We start from the raw sequence: 17,519 nt of genomic DNA, 5'->3' as shown, positions 1-17,519 counted from the left end.
AGTGCTATCATACATGTGCTTAACAAGATAGACTTGAAAGAATACATTAAAGAAAACTAATTAACTTCAAGGATGGTTCTGTTACCAGGCAACATCTTGCTGGAAATGGGATTTCATGGCATTTAAACACATCTTTTACAGGGTATAAAAACAAAGGTATGAGTAGGTAAATAATATTGTTCAGAAAAATGCTACTTTATTTTTAATCCAGAAGCACTTACTATGCACTGAGCATTGTTCACACAAGGGAAGACTGTCCCTATCCCAAAGAATTTACAGTCTAGGAAATAATTTCCCAATTAAGATATTTACAGTGCAGTTTATATCTGCCTTTTCTTGAATGCACCCAAAATTAACTCTAGTAAAGGAAACAAACAGGAAAAGACCAATGAAGAGAAGCAAGTTAATCATTCTCAACAATACTGTTTCAGGAAGGAGTGCACACTTAAAACTACTATGGATCTTGTTTCTTCACCCCACCTCCCTTTTGCTGGCTTGAGACAAAAAGCAGGAATGCAGTAGTACAGGAATCAGTCTTCCAAAAGTGGAATGCTAGAATAAAGCAGTTATTTCAGAGGGCTTTTTTAGAAAAGTTGCATACATCCAAGAATCTATTTAAAAATTAAACTAGATAAAGAATTTCTAATCCCTAATAGACACATATAAACCAGTTTCATTGTCACAAATCTGTTTAGCTCATGCTTTTGTAATACCAAAACAAGCTGAAATTATTTAAGCATGGATTACAGGGGTTTAAGCAAGGTAGGAGTTTCACCTCAGTCTAACTAGATCTATTTAGAACACTATCTCACTCCTGCTATATGGACAAGAAAAGGCTAAGCTAAATAAGCAGACTAAACCACTGATCAGCTAAGCATCTACCCCTCTCTTACCTCAACTGGTCAAGACAGTTCTGTTTAGTGTAGCAGGAAGAACAAACAAAAATAAAACGATCAACTGCTTTTCAGCTGTTAAATTGATAAAATTAGTTTCTCAACTATTTAGCGAAAGGCAGAGTCCAGGATGGACCCTGAGAGTCAGTGAACAGCTGACCAGGCTTTAAAAAACCTTGTAGCCCCTGCTAGTCCATGTTTACCTATGACATTACCCAGGACACTTCTCTTTCCCTTTATAATGCAAGTGCCTTAAGCTATTTCATTGCATCTACAAAATTATAAAATTTAATGAGTAGCATCAGTTGTGAACTCTCCCACCAGCCTAATCAAGTTTTGCAGATATTTCCAACTACATGGAGGCCTAAAAACTCCAGTTCTTGAAACCACTTCAGAATCTTCATACTCATGCTCCAGATTATTGGAAGCATTTCTGCCAGGTTGCTTCAGCCTTTCCAGGAGTTCCCAACAAACCTAAAAAAGCAATAGCACACCCCCTCCTGTAATAGTCTTTCTTCTAAGCTAGTGGTTTTAAAGGGTCACAAAATGTAAGGTACTGGATCGTAGCGGCTCTGGTCAGCACCGGGCCATTAAAAGTCCTGTCAACGGTGCTGTCCAGCTAAGGCAGGCTAGTCCCTACCTGTTCTGACACCACACTGCACCCTGGAAGAGAGCCAGCAGCAGGTTTTTCTCCTAGGTGTGGGGTGGAGAGGGGAAGAGGTGCACAAACATCTCTGTGCAGCTCTCACCTGCAGGCATCCCCCCCAACTCCAAAGCACCAGCTCTATACTCCTATTGGTCGGGGGGGGAGAGGAAAGCCGAACAGAGCTGTTTGTGAGCCTCTTTCTGCCTAGGAACCAGATCTGCTGCTGGCCGCTTCTGGGGTGCAGCATGGTCTGCAGGGTCAGGACAGGCAGGAAGTCTGCCTTAGCACCCCCACTGACCGGGAGCCACCTGAGGTAACCTTCTGCCCCAATCCCCTGCCCCAGCCTTGAGCCCCCCAAAACCAGAGCCCCTTTCTGCACCCCAAACCCCTCATCCCCGGCCCCATCCGAGCCTGCATCCCCAGTCCAGAGCCTTGACCTCCTCCCACATCCCAACCCTCTGCCCCAGCCCCTACACACCCAGAACCCCTCATTCCCAGCCCCATCCCACACCCCAACCCTCTGCCCCAGTCTTGAGCCCCTCCCATGCCCCAACCCCCTCACCCCCAGATCCACTGGGTTGCAGGCATCAAAAATTTTCTTCAACTAGGTTGCCAGAAAAAAAGTTTGAAAACTACTGGCCTAGGTAGAGTTCACCGTGGAATGGTGGTGTACGGGAGAGATGCTCCTAAACTATATTTGGGTGAAGATGAAGTATGTTGTTCTTAGGACCCCAATGAGAAGGCACAGAATCTCTAGTTAGTACAAACAAGGTAAGAAGCAAAAGGATGGTGAACTGGAAGTGTGCCTGTGGGCCATATGCAATGGTCTGACAGAGTCTCAGTCCAATTTGAAAATGTATCTGAGGTCAGGTGAATGAGAAAAAAAGGTTTATGATAAGGGTGAAATTAGCCGGGATACCAGGGAAAAGTTAAAGATGTTTATGGAACCTGAACTATGAACTTCCAATTTTAATAAAAAACAATTTTAAATTATTCATTTAACATATTATATCTAAGTCTTGGGCATTTTCTTAATAGAAAAGGTGGTTTGTTTTTTAAAATAATCTTCATGGAGATGAATCACTACAATCTTAAGCACAGAGATTGAGGCAGGGACTCCCATAGTGCTGCTTCTAAGATGCCCAATAGTCTTGGCCCTGGATCCCTGTTCATACAGTGCTTAAAAAATTAGGACTGTTTATATTTTTTTTAATATTTTGTATAGCACCTAGAAATACATTTTACATCGCAAACAATGAATCATTTACCATAGTTAAGTATAGCCATATGCACTAGTTCTTGAGAATCAGGGAATGCAACAAAGTCGGAATTATTAGAACAAGCTGTTCAACCTGCATTTATCAAAATGGCTGGTGCAGTTGCACACAAACTAAATAAATAAAAGACCTTTCTGGTTTAGTTAGAAGTGGTTTTCAGTCAGATTTATAAAGAAAAATGCATATAATGGATAAGTGTCTAAACTTTAGTTGTGGAATAGTAATTCTGTAATCATAACTTTATAGTGGGAAAATCACACTTGTTGCATATCTTTTAAAAAAAAAAAAAAAAAGATATGCAACAAGTGTATTTCCAGAGAATTTTGCTTGCTTAATATTTCGCCCTCTCTTTTTAGTAGTAATGGTTTCTGGTATCCATTACCAGACATGAATAAAATACCATGAATATGAGGACTCTGACAAAAGTGACAAGCCATTAACTTAAAGAGGTGTACCTTAAAAGGCAAATACTTAGCTTATTATCAGTAATAATAAAAAGACAAGAACAATATAGCACTACTTTTTTATCCATTAAAAGGCTACACTAAAGGTTTCTCATGTACATTTGTTCAACTTGTCATATTTTACATATTTTTCAAATAGAATTGTGTTAAAAAAATATATTATACCGAGAGGTTGACATTTGCAGAGTTAAAGTCCTTTAATTCAAAAGGAATGATCCAGCTATTGCATTTCTGAAATCAAATGGTTCCAGACTTCACATCTTTTATTTTTTCAAATGAAATTTTACAAAGTTTTTAAATAAAAGAGTTCAAAATACATTCAAAATAAAAAAATGTAAATCAACTTTTATATACAAAGGATAATTATGTGTATGTGGAGGTGGACTAAAAGAGAGGGTAAGTGTCACAGAATGTCAATATCTGTATTTGGTAGAATAGTCTTTTGGCGACACGACGAGACCTCTACCCTTACGAGCGCCTCTATAAACTGTTTCTATAATGTCGATCATCTCTTGCTTGTCTTCCATCGCCCAGTTAATCTTGTTATTGTTACCTGTACCTAAATCAATCATGATGTGTTTATTCCTTTAAGAGGAAAGAAAAAAACAACAACAAATCAATATGCGAAACTACTCTCTCTTGTAATATTTCACAGGACTCAGGCGCCCTGCAATATGTAGCTCTTCTATCGTATCCTTGTAGGTCAGCAAATAAGTATTACACTAAATGGCAGAATACAACATGTTATGGTCATACTCAGATTGAAAGTTGATAGCCTACCTGTTTTAAAATAGTATTTTTCTGTTCCTAAAGTTACAATAAAGATACAAAGATGACCTGCACCAAGATTGTAACATTCTGAGATTTATGTTTATCCCTAGGAATAGCAGTCTTCATGTCTTCCTCCCACTGCCTCCCCTCACAAAAAAAACAACATTTCTGAACAAAGTCCCTTGCTAAATAGCTCTAGACGTACTTGTCCTTTAACATATTTTATCAATTAGAAGTAGATCTAGTGGTTCAAGAACTGAATAATGTGGATAGTTACCTATTATGAATATTTTCTCTCTGTGTTTATTTAATTAGCATGTGAATGAGATGTAATTTTTATTTCTTAGAAATTCAAATCTGAAATTCCCTAGGGTGCTAAGAACTCAAATGTTGTGCTAGTACATGAGAACAACAAAGTGAAGTGGATCAGTGTACTTTTATTTCCCCAAGAAACCAAAAAGTACAAGCACAAGTAATTTGAGGTGTTATTAGTTTACTGTAAAGATTACATTTTATGTGGCAGTCTCTTTAAATGTTGCCATACTTCAAAATGTGAAGCAAATACAGAGGAATGAATGCAAAGAGTTTAGCAATTCTACCACTCTAGGAAATGTAAGACATTTCAACTATGAGATATGGATATTGTTATAAACTTACACATTTGATATTTAAATGTAAATATTTTAATTACACTTAGGGCTTGCTCCTCTAAATTGAACTTCTAAAATCAGCTGCTGTGCATATTCAAACATGCAAAATTGCTGATTTCATAGGTACAGTGTTGTGTGCAGCTGGGTAGCAGGAAGGAGAAAAGCTCAAAATGCTTTTTTAAAAAAAAAACTGCTTGAGAGGTGAATGCAATAATGCTTTCTGTGTGCAATGGGCCTCCTCCAAGTCAATGGAAATACTGTACTCCATTGACTTCAATGAGTCTAATGTGAGGAAAATTATCTAGACTGATTAAGCCAGATGGCATACATTAATACACAATAAGATCTAAAACAATGCCATTTAACTTCCCACTGTACTTTGAGATGAAGATGGCACTAGAGTGAAAATTCAGCCCACAGTCAGGATCTTAGGGTTCATCTACATTTAAAATGCTGCAGCTGCCACACTTCAATGAAGATCTATGATGATGGGAGGGGTTCTTCTGTCAGGGTAGGTAATCCATCTCCCCGATGGGTGGTAGCTAAGACAACAGGATAATTCTCCCATCAATTTAGTGCTGTCTACACAGGGGGCTAGGTGGGTTTAACTGCGTTGTTTAGGGGTGCAGATTTTTCACATCCCTGAGCGATGTAGTATTACTGACCTAACTCCCTAGTGTAGACCAGGCTTTATTTGCAGTATCAATCTTGATTCATAACAGGGCTGTTTTTAATTCTCAGGCCTGGAAGTGCTAAGTGGCAACGGGTCAGGGCATTAATATTACTGAAGAATTGTTACAAGGTATTAAGATGTATTAGATTAATTAGGGAAGAGCCACAATAAACTTGAATGCAATTACTTGTACATAAGCACAATACTCAAATATTTTTTTAAAAATACATGAGCATATATAAACTGCATACAATACATTGCCCATAATTATAGCATGTAATTCCAACACACCAAATTAAATTATATAGTAGAAATAAGGCATACCTAAAGAAAAACATGACTGTACAGGGATCATACAACTCATACATCTTGTTGAAGTCTGGTACTTCTGTGATATCCACAAGATAAATAACAGCAAAATTTTTTACCTGGATGGGAGAACAAAATTAAAATGACTGTAAACAGAGCAAAATACACTAGCAAGCCTTTAATAACTATATAAGATGACTGATCTTTTTATAGAATGTTCACGGATTTTAGAAAAATATGCTTAAGTTATTGCAATAATGCTGCTTTAAGATGTTCATTACTAAGTTAAAGTCAAGCAAATATTTATTCCCTTTTGCCATTTCTAAGTGGCTCTTAAAAGTTTGGAAAACAAATATATATTTTAAAATACAGACATTAATTTTATAGAGAAAGGGAATTCACATCCAGTAACAGAAAAATGGTATGTATTAAAATAGTGGCCAAGTTACACTCTGTTGTGCCTTCCTCTCAATTATATGTCTGACCCTAAAAATATTCAAGGTGAGAGCGCTAGCAAATGCTGTCATTAAGGTTGTTGAAGGGTTAGAATTTAAACGCTTAATTTTCAGTTGCTTACGACTTCCAGAAGCTTTTACAAAAAACTGAAATTTTCCATAAGTTTGTCTGTGTCCAAAGCAGAAAGTTTTTTTTTTTAAAAAAGTTTGAGCAAAGATGGAGTTAACAGAACAGTAGGGGAAAAAACACTAACCTCAAAATTAAAAAACCTTCAGGCTTTCTGGATAGCTATCAAGTCCAAATGGCAGGGGTAGAAAGTTTAAATTTGCATGTAAATATTGCTCATTGAGAAATGCTTTTGAGAGCGCTGACAAAAGTAGGATTTGATTTTGCAGTTGTTATGCACTGAAAATTGCACTTTGTGCATGCACAGTACATTTTGAAAGGGGTTTTCTTACTAAATTCATGGTTAATTTCTTAAATTGCTGAGGAAAGCTATGCTGCCAATTGAAAAGAAAATGTGCAGTCCACACGCTGAGTGAATTAATAAAATGATTTTAAAAAGAAGAGAACTGATATGAACATTTAAGTCACTAAACATACTGGACAGCGATGATGAAAATATCCATTTACACAAGGATAGATACACATGTAGCATCTATAATATTTTTAAGTTGCAGAAACACAGTTTTGAGAAACATTTATAAGATTATACTTGCTCGCTTTTGTAACACGCATGTATAACAGGGAAGAGTTAATGTAGTGCAAACACCTCTACATTTTTGTTTCCTGACTTTTCAATGCATAACTAGGCAAACTTAGCATTCTCTAAAACAATACCTGTAAAATTTTAGATTGTAACAAGCTTAATATTTTAAAGTACTTTTAACTATTTAATTTTCTGTCAAGTACAATTGAAAACAAAATATGATTAAACAGAAATTATATAACATGTTAACAAATAAATCAACACAATTATGCAGCATCAGGCAAGCACTTTTTGTCTAGTGTAAACAGCAGCTGATCATTTTAAAAGTTTGCAAAAATGCATACACAACAGTAGGCGCTTTAAGAAAATATCTTGATTTTTTCATGCATTTACAAAGTGACAAAACTATTTGGTATACATCATAATCCATATGTCTGTCAAAAACGTAAATTTATATTTAGACACACAGTATCAAACCTCAAAGTTTGTGTACATATACTCAGTCCCAAGAACTCAGTTCACATTACCTACGAAGTTACCTGTATTATAGGATCAAATTAGATAAACTTCTGAAGTAACTGACTGCTTCCATGGTTGATTTTGCAGGAAAAGACTTCTCCAGCACAGTGAAACTAAGACAACATTATTTTCACTTTACTGGGGCTTCTATAAGAACTACCAGGTTACTGACATGTACAATACAAACAGCTCAGGTGCATTTCTCCTGCTGGGAAATTTCTATGATGCACATTTGTGAGAAAAAAACCTAAAACTCTTATGACACACCAAATTTAGTCCTTGAATAAAATATCAGTGTCTGGCTACCCTGAGATCACATTGTCCACAATTTTTAAAAATATACTTTGTTTTATGAAAGAGCATTACTGCAAAAGGAAGAATTTATTATGAATCACAGCACAAGCACAAACATTTCTATTTTTGAAGTTCAAAAGAATACCATTAAAATACTGAGAAATACAAGTAAAATATTTTTACATACAAAAATAGTATTTCTTGCATTGAATAAAAACAAACGTAGCACTTAAGTGACTTAAACTTAAGTTATTTTGACATTTTGTCTATTTAAATGAACTAAGCAATTACAGCTCCTATTGAATATAACTACAGAATTTTGTATGTCATTGGCAATGGACCAAATGGCCTCACACTTTAGGAGAGGAATCCACAGTGAGCATACAAAAATTAACTTTTCTTTGTTTTACAAAACTGAGAAATTTTGCATAGGTAATATTCAATAGATAACAACATTAGCTGAATCTCACTTTGAAAATGAGATTGTACTAGTCATTACACATATTTTGGTAGAGATCTTATCACCATAATCTAAGCACCTCCCAAACATTAATGAATTTACCTTCCCAACATTAGATTATAAAATTAGTGTAACAATTTATTTCCAAATAGCAGACTGAGACACATGCATTTAGCAACTTGTCCAAAAATCACACATGAAATCTGAGGAGTCAGGGGATCCAGAATTCCTTCTTTTCCTTTGCTTTCTCCATGCCCTTTGTTTCAATTCTGAAGAGATTTTTAATGAGAATTCAATGCTTTACAGCATTTGAACACTGGAATCACTAGCCATATTACTTGGATTGAAGGCTCCTTGGGACATCTTTTTGTTCCGTGTTTCTACAGCACCCAGAAGAATGGGACACGGTCAACAATTGGGGCTCTCAGGCATTAATACAATACAAACAACACATGTTCCTATACAGCGCAATGGCGCCCAACTTTTCCTGTCATGCCCTCTTTCCAGTAACAGAATCTGTCTGTATCCCTACTCCATTACTGGCTCAGCAGAGGTGTTTCAGCTGAAGGTGGAACTGGGGGCAGAACAGGAAATGGAGGAGGAGCTGGGGCTAGAGGAGAGCTAGTCTGGGAGTGGGGAGAAAAGGGGGAGAAGGAATGAAGGCAGAGCTGGCCTGGGGGTGGAGCAGAGGGTGGAGCAGAGGGTAAAGCAGAATGGAGCTGCAGCTGGGGCTAAGGGCAGAGCAGGGAGCGGAGTGGAGCTGCGGCTGGGGTCACAGCTGGGGGTAGTGAAGCTGTGGCTGGGGTCGCAGCTGATCTGAGGGCAAAGTGTTGTTGGGTGCCACTCCCTCCCCTCCCCTCCCCTCATGGGAGTTGGCCCAGACCTGCCGCAAAACCCCCCTACACACACACATTCCTCCACGCCCCCCAAGGGGAGTTTGGGGACCACTGTTTAGGGTATAAAACTTGTTCCCTAACATTTCAGGATTGTGGCGCCTATTTAGAAGTCAGATGTGAGAGCAAGACACTAAACTTCACATATGTACCTCAAACCAGAGAAGAAAATAAATACAAAATCAGAAAAGCAAATCCTGATAGCACCCGTCAGCTACAAATATACTTAAAGACAATTGCAGCTGGCAGAATTCTAATTCTGGTGAAAGATACTTGAGTTTATAATCAGACACAGGTACTTACTCCTGGGGAAATTCTGCGCCATCTTGCATGCGCAGAATATATATCCCCCAAGCAAAGGGGAAGCAAAGGAAAGCTACAACAGAAGTCATGTGACCCTCCCCAGCACTATGTTTCAGGTACCTGGAGCAGCCAGCAGAGAGGTAAATCACTGTGGGGCAGGACTGGGGAAGACTCAGCTGGTGGCTCCTACCCTGCGCTGGACTTAGCTGCTAGTCCCAGCTGGCCTCGGGAGGAGGGAGACCTTCTCTTCCCCTGTGTGGCATCCAGGGCCATGTCAGACCCACTCCCAAATTTCTCCCCCAGCTGTAGTAAGCTCTGCAAACTTCCCCTTCCTCACGCTTCTTTCACACTTCTCAGCTGCAGGGGGAGGGATAACTGTACAGGGAGCTGCTCCCTCATCCACGTAACTCCCATGCATCCAGACCCCCTCAAACCCAGACCTTGACACCAAGCCTCACCTCCCCCCACACCCAGAACTCCCACTGCAGCTGGACCACCGTGACAAGCCACCCGCACCCAGATCCCCACCCTACCGAGACCCAACCAGCTGCACCTGGATCCCCACTCTACTAAGCCCCACTGCCCTAACAACTGGACACCCCACTCTGCTAAGCCCCAACCACTTTCACTTGGACTCTGCAGGAGAGTCTCATTACTGTTGCACCCAGAACCTCTCAACAAGCCCCTGTGCATCCAGATCCCCCCCGCACATGGATCCCACCCCGAGCCACCCAAACCCAGACTACCCCACACAGAACCCTCTTTCAACCCACACCTGGATCCCCCCATGCTGAGCATACCTGGTGCACTTGGCACAGAGGGGCAGGGCCCTGGAGTGTTTCTGAGGCAGGCCCAGCCCTTGCGCTGTGTAAGGCTTGGGTGCAGCCTCACTGTTGAATTTGTATCCTGGGAGGGGAGCTGCACAGTGATCTCCCACCTCTGTGCAGCCAGTGCTCTGTGCTCCCCAATGCAATGCTGAAGCCTCCACATTTGACAAATAACATTTGCAGAATTTAAACATTTACTTTTTCAAGGAAAGTAAAAAGGGTAAATCTGAGACTCTTTACAGTTAAAAAAAGTGTTCAGTGAAGACATCAATAAAAATATGAATGGAAATTTTTGTACACACATTCAAGTGTAGTAAGAAAAGTTTGAATAAGTAAAAATCTTTGCAGCAAATAAGTTATATTAATGGAACTTTTCAAAAAATATTTCCTTTTAGCGCTTGAGGATTAAGTATTGCACAACTCCAAAGTTTGGAAAAAAGACTACTACTGGCCAGATTATTTGCAAGGTGTCAGACCTCAACTGCCACTTTTTGCTGCCAACTTGTCTTCCTCCACTCACCTTTTAATTTCAGTGGCTCCTTATTAGAACTGTTAACACTAGAGCCAATACTGTATACCATCTGAATACTGATTTCAAAAAGCATAAGCATTCATTCTAAGCTTTAGGATTTAAGAGTATTGTGCCCTAACATCATGCTGAAATGGAAGAAGTGGAGAACATGCAGGGAAACACTACCATTATCTTGGTGTTTCTCAGATCAATGTTTTTGATATTTTTGTTCTTCAATAACTATACAGAACTTCAATAATCCCAGTAAGAGAGAATATCTACACATCCACTTTGTTTCCCTCTTCAAGCAAAGTCTGAGAGGCCATCCACATCCAACACTGCTAATGTAATAGTATCTTCTTCCATATTCAAGAAAAGCTCTGACACCCAACAAAGTTGAGTGGAGCATATGTGGACTGAGGGAAAAAAAAACACTGGATATTTTCTCCACTTAACTACAATGGCTCATTGAAGTTCCTGTTGAATACAGCAGCAGTGTAGTTTCTAAAAGCCTATCGCATCTATTGTGAGGGAACCCAGGCAGAAATACATATAACGTATACATATGCAGAAGCTCCCTGAGTTACATAAACCCGACTACGCAAATCCGAGCTTACAGAAAGAAGAGGTGGGGTGGTTTGGGTTTTTTTTTGCATAATGGTCAGAGATACGTTTCTAACTTACACAAAATTGGAGTTACGCAATGCATTCCGGAGCGGAATGCTTGCTAAGTTGGGGAGCATCTGTAACAACTTTTATTTTGTGAAGCTAATCTAATTTTACACTATTCAATAAACATATCCAAAAAAGTTTATGGTTAGATGATGAACCTTAAATATGGCTAACATTTTAATACTTCTCAGGGCTAGAAGTATTTGATTACCGGTATTGAGCCATTTCTTAGAACTGGTCCATGACCAGAGATAAGAAAAGTTGTAGGTCCCTTACATTCTACCACAGTGATCGGTAACCTTTGGCATGCGGCCCATCAGGGTAAGCCCCTGGTGGGCCGGGACAGTTTGTTTACATGCACCATCCGCAGGTTTGGCCTATCGCAGCTCCCACTGGCCACGGTTTGCCGTTCCAGGCCAATGGGGGCTGCTGGAAGCGGCACAGGCTACCTCTAGAATAGGGGTCCCCAATGTGGTGCCCCCGGGTGCCATGGTGCCCACTGGGGTATCTAGATGCGCCCACATACTGGTCGGCGGACAAGCAGCCACCAAAATGTCATCAAAAAGCAGCTTCATCAAGAGGCATCACTGCCGAAATGCCGCTGATTTTCGGCGGCTTTTCAGCGGCAATGCCTCTTGATGTCGCTGCTTCTCGGTGGATGCTTGCTTGCCTGCCTGCCGGCCACGGTCCTCGGTGGCTCATCATCCGGCACCCGCCACCCGGAAAAGGTTGGGGACCACTGCTCTAGAGCCTACAAATCCACTCAGTCCCACTTCTTATTCAGCCAATCACTCAAACAAATTTGTTTACATTTATGGGAGATAATGCAGCTCGCTTCTTGTTTACAGTATCACCTGAAAGTAAGAACAGGCATTGCCATGGCACCATTGTAGCCAGCGTTGCAAGATATTTAAGTGCCAGCTGCATTAAAGATTCATATGTCCCTTCATGCTTCTGCCTATGAATGTTTAGCATATCTGGCATTTAAATACCTGGAAATGCCAGCTACAGAAGTGCCATGCGAACACCTGTTCTCACTTTCAGATGATGTTATAAATAAGTGGGCAGCCTTATCTCCCGTAAATGTAAACAAACTTGAGTGATTGGCTGAACAAGAAGAAAGACTGAGTGGACTTGTAGGCTCTAAAGCTTTACATTGTTTTGTTTCTGAGTGCAGCTATGTAACAAAAATAATCTACATTTGTAAATTGCACTTTCATGATAAAGTGATTGCACTACAGTACTTGTATGAAGTGAACTGAAAAATACTAATACTTTTATCATTTTTACAGTGTAAATATTTGTAATAAAAATTATATAAAGTGAGAACTGTACACTGAGTTCTGTGTTCTAACTGAAATCAATATATTTGAAAATGTTGGAAAACATCAAAAAAATTTAATGAATTTCAATAAGTATTCTATTGTTTAACAGTGCGATTAGAAGTGTGACTAATCGCGATTAATATTTTTAATCGTGATTAATTTTTAGTTAAGCACGTGAATTAACTGCGATTACTTGACAGCCCCAGTTAATAGATGTACAAGCTTTAAAATGTATCGATATTTTCCTGGCTTTAAAATTACGAAGTGATTTTAAAAGAGTATGCTTATCATAATGATTTGCAAATACCACCAGCTTTAATGGCAGCTACACTTTTCTAACCTCCCTACTCTGCACATTAACACTTTCTGTAGCTTTTGCCTCTGAGCAGAAACATAGGGACAAGTGGACTACTTGAGAAGATGCCATTGCTAGTTTGTCTTTCAACCATGGCTGGGTAGATGCAAAGCAACAGACCCAGTTATCTTATGTCATTACTTGCCAGAGAGCAAGTTATTATCTATCAAATGTCATGCATGCAATAAAGGTTTCTGATTTGAGGTTTGTCTGATTTTGGTATTTACTTTTAGACAAGTTTTAGCTTTTTACTGCAAATATTGTTGAAATATTTGTATTAAATTATATAAAAATCTAGCACCCAAAACTCTGTATCCCTGGGGATGAGCTTCCAGGAATCACAGGCCCCCTCTGAAATACAGTGTTCTGTATGGCAAAAAATAATTTGAGATATTTCCAAGGTACTTGATAAGTACAGTATTCTTAAATTTTTACTCTGGAAAAACTGGAAACCATTCACACAACTTGTTTCTTGTTAAACTTTCTAAAGCATGCAAGTTTTCAGTATGTATTGCACTGAAACGAATGCTTATTACAATTGTAAACAAGGATGCATTTTAGTGGGAACAATCTACTTTACATTTTGGCAGTTTGCTCTAGTTTTCTTTTGCCAAAATACAACTGAGGTCATTAAAGTTCAACTCCACATTGATTATAAAGTACAGATACATTACTAGTTCCTAAAATCATGCTGCAAATTAAAAAAAAGTTTCACCTCAGTATTAAGTGTGAAATACAGCTACATTTTCTTCAAATGTAGCATGCAGCTAAGGCATGGCAACATTTTGTACTATGGTTTAGATCAGTGGTTCTCAAACTGTGGGTCGGGACCCTAAAGTGGGTCAGGATCCCATTTTAATAGGGTCACCAGGGCTGGCTTAGTCTTGCTGGGGCCCAGGGTCCAAGCTCAAGCCCAAGCACTTCAGCCCTGGCTCGTAGGGCTAAGATTACAGGCCCCCTGCCTGGGCTGAAGCCCTTTGGGCAATGGGGCTTTGGCTTTGCACACACACCCCCAGCGTGGCCAGGCTTGGGCGGGCTCAGGCTTCGGTCCCCCCTCCTGGGGTCCTGTAGTAATTTTTGTTGTCACAAGGGGGTTACGATGCAATGAAGTTTGAGAACCCCTGCTTTAGATTATAAACACCTGTACAATTGGAACTTTTACTCACTCTTTAAAACAGCTGCGAGATCCAAACATGGCTCGTAAGCAAGAGGATGAGGAAGGATCTCCCCCTTTAACCTGCCATTTCTGCAGAGGGAGATTTTTAAATAAAAAGTTACATTGTTCTTTTTCCCCTCACAAAAACTTAAATGCCAATATGTCTGCCAAATTGCCAAGAGTCCTGCCAAAGATAAATACTAATAGTATTCCCATGTATAATCCATCAATTCCCGCAACATTAAAAGTAAACATAAGACAAACAAATGCAAAGAAGCTGTGTTGAAGAAATGTCACAGCATCCTCCTAGCTTAGATCCTGTTATGGCTCAATATTTGATATGTACACAGTAGCCTTACCAGATGACTTCAACAACACTGAGATGAACAAGAGAAGTGCAATTTTTTAAGAATTCCATGGAGAAGAAATGACTGCCACAGAAACAGCTTCACATCAGATTAAGAGCATATAGAGAAATGTACAAATGATTATGGAAACAATTGTCGTATGCCATTTAAACATTAATTCACAGTAGCCTTTCTGACTAAGTTCTTGTTTTATTTGAATTTCCTATTTTTTCTTATGAGGTTTAACCAACAAATAATTCGCTTAATTTCTGTCTAGTTATACTACTATGCAATAACATTATCTGAGAGGACATGAAAGGATAGGATATATCCAATCACACATTTATGTAAACAATTCTTAATTTTCTCATTATCTAAGATGCTTAACTGTGTGATGTGTTTGTCAGAGGGTATCACTGCCATCTGAGAAAGCTTCAAGAGATTGGCTCAATACGTACAGATTAAAATTCATTTCAGCCTGGTATAACCAAGTGCAAACTCTAAGTCAATGGAGTGGCACCCATTTCAACAGAGGCTGAGTATGGTCTATCAGGGCATTTCTTCCCACGCGTTTTAAGAGTTTACATTTTTTAAATAAAAACATATGCCAAACTAAAAACACAAACTTAAGCTATTCCAATTAATTTTCTAGTTGCTAGTGTATTAATATTACATATTCTGAGTATCAAGTGACAATGCTGGCTCGATCTTATCTGTAGTGCTCATACCAATGCTATTAATGAAACTTGTTTCCCTCTGAATGGCCAAGATTATTAGATGTTAAACTATCAGCAGTCAGAAAAGAAAAATATTCTCCAGGACAGATGCTCAGTTTTAGAATGTAGTAGTACTGTTTCCATTCAGTTAAGCACTAAACAACACGGTGGGTAATTATTTCAGATGGCCATGAAAGTAGATGGCTGTTTCACATTCATTCAATGTAGGCATAGCTAGTTAAGGAAACTGAACAAGTTGGATTTATTGCCTAGAAACTGCCTTAGACTAAAGGGAAAAAGCAATTTCAGATGCTGAACAGAAACATACAATTATCTCAAATGACAATTCCAATTTACCTTCTCAGCAATACTATATAACACTTCATCCATTTTCATACAAGTTGGATCCCAATCATGTCCAAACCGGATGACCACCACACGGTCTTCTTCTGAAAGAATGGCCTGGTCTACTTGCCAGCCATTGTGTAAGTGAGGAAGCATATAAGACATTTTAAAAACTTTATGTAAAGCCTGCAAAAGAACAGAAACCATCTAAGAATTAACAATTCTTGAAATCTACTTAACATAAATCATGAAAGCCAATCCAATAAAGCTAAACTAACACCCATCTGTTAACTTTTATTTAAGATGATGCACGTGCCCAGACCTAACTGGTTTCCTTTAAATAAAAACAAAACACGCACACACACCCCAAAAGTATTGTAAGTAGTGAAATAATTCTGATAAAGACTATTTTTCCTAATGCTGTGTATATACACTGTGCTTTTTCTTAGTATTTCCCACTGTTGCAGCTTCACCTACAGTTGTTCTAACATAGACTGACAGTGAACATTTTGACTACTGTGTCACCTAGTCTTAACCCCTATCAGAACAGCCCTAAATGAGATGGTGGTTACACTGTGACCTCTCTACAACTGTGTTCTCACTGGCACTAAAGTATTGTTGGGAAATTCTAAGGAAATGCTCAGTGGGGCCAGGCTTCACATGGCAACCATCATCCAGTCAAGCAAGATGGGTCCCCTGAAAGATTCCCATCCAGGAATGGGAAGAATGGACAGAAACCCCATCAGCCCTCATGATCTCCCTTCCTTTGTTTCACTCTTTTACCAACAGGCCCAGCAATATCACAGCAGTCAGGTCAGATGTGCCATGTTCAGAGGCTTGACAGATTTGCTCCCAAACTTACCATTTTTAAATGAGTTATTACTACCAGGGTGCTGGAACAATTACTATAGCAAAGGTGCTGAGAGTCATCAAATCCAACTGTAAACCCTGCATATAATGGCAACCACTGCAAGGTAGGGGGTGCAGTAGCACCCTAGCTCCAGCAGCTATGATTACTACAAACCCCTCTGTGGTGGGGGTGGCACAACGTGGGGGTTGCCCTCACTGAGGGCAAACCAAGTGTGCAAATGGGGGCAATAACATGGAGCCATTGAAATCCAAACACAGCTTTGATACCCCGCCCCACAGTGCCCTCAGCCCCTCCCCCGTTGCCTCCCGCATCAATCCCACAGCCCTCCCCCACCGCCAGCCGGCCCCTGCCACAGTGCCTCCCCTTCCCCAAGGGCCCTTCCCCAATGCCCCTCCCCCCATCCCATTCAAGCTGCCCTCGGGGTGGCTCCCGCTCTGAGGGCCCTTCCAGAATATTCCATGTGGAGCCCGCCCAGCAACCCCGCGAAACACCAACCTCCCACGGGCGCGCGCACAGAGAAACGGCCGCCGCTGCAGGTGCGGACACCACGCTCCACAACAGCCCCCGACCGCGCTGCGAGCCCTGAGGGGACCAGAGTGGAACGCGCTCCCACGCGCAACACTCTAAGCACTGTAGGAGAGGGGGCCGGAAGTGACGCAGTGCATAGTCCGGGCAGAACACCGTCACGACAGAAGCAGCAGTCTCGCCATCTTGCTTGTGGGCTTCCCTTCATTGTTACCATGTGACCCCTGTAAGGGGACAAGGAGAGCTGGAGTATACCAACTCCCTAAAACGGCAGGGGGTAATAGGCTGTACCAATTCACCCTCAAAAGGGGCGTGGGAGACATTGATATATAACCAGCCCCGACAAAGGGGAGGCAAGGAGGTGTCAAAAGCCCCGCTGTTTGCCCTGGGGCTGGAGATTGCTATGCCAGGCAGGGAGGGGCCCAGCCCTGGGGAGCAGTGCCAGGGTGATGCATGGCAGGGACGTCGAGCCTCACGCTTCAGGGCAGAAGCCAGTGCTGGCAGCCACCAGTGTCCAGACAAGGTGTCTCTAGGGTCAGGCAATGCCATTAG

General features: G+C 40.4%; 1 protein-coding gene across 2 annotated transcripts; it reads right to left on the bottom strand.

The window, feature by feature from the left end:
- Positions 1-3,503: 3,503 nt before the first annotated feature.
- On the bottom strand, positions 3,504-17,143 carry TXNL4A (thioredoxin like 4A). 2 transcript variants are annotated; one of them, XM_032801232.2, is made up of 4 exons: positions 16,938-17,143; positions 15,584-15,757; positions 5,699-5,802; positions 3,504-3,865 (listed from the first exon to the last, which is right to left on the bottom strand). In XM_032801232.2, exons 2-4 carry the CDS (start codon positions 15,734-15,736, stop codon positions 3,694-3,696), a joined length of 429 nt encoding a protein of 142 aa, XP_032657123.1. In that variant the 5' UTR covers positions 15,737-15,757; positions 16,938-17,143; the 3' UTR covers positions 3,504-3,693. The 2 variants fall into 2 exon arrangements, with proteins under 2 accessions (XP_032657123.1, XP_032657124.1); XM_032801233.2 differs by lacking the exons at positions 15,584-15,757; positions 16,938-17,143 and adding an exon at positions 14,174-14,253.
- Between the last annotated feature and the right edge of the window lie 376 nt (positions 17,144-17,519).

This window comes from Chelonoidis abingdonii, chromosome 2 (assembly GCF_003597395.2).
Source record: "Chelonoidis abingdonii isolate Lonesome George chromosome 2, CheloAbing_2.0, whole genome shotgun sequence".
Classification (NCBI taxonomy): Eukaryota; Metazoa; Chordata; order Testudines; family Testudinidae; genus Chelonoidis; species Chelonoidis abingdonii.
The sequence above is the reverse complement of the archived record's forward strand: the minus strand, read 5'-3'. Positions and strand labels throughout refer to the sequence as shown.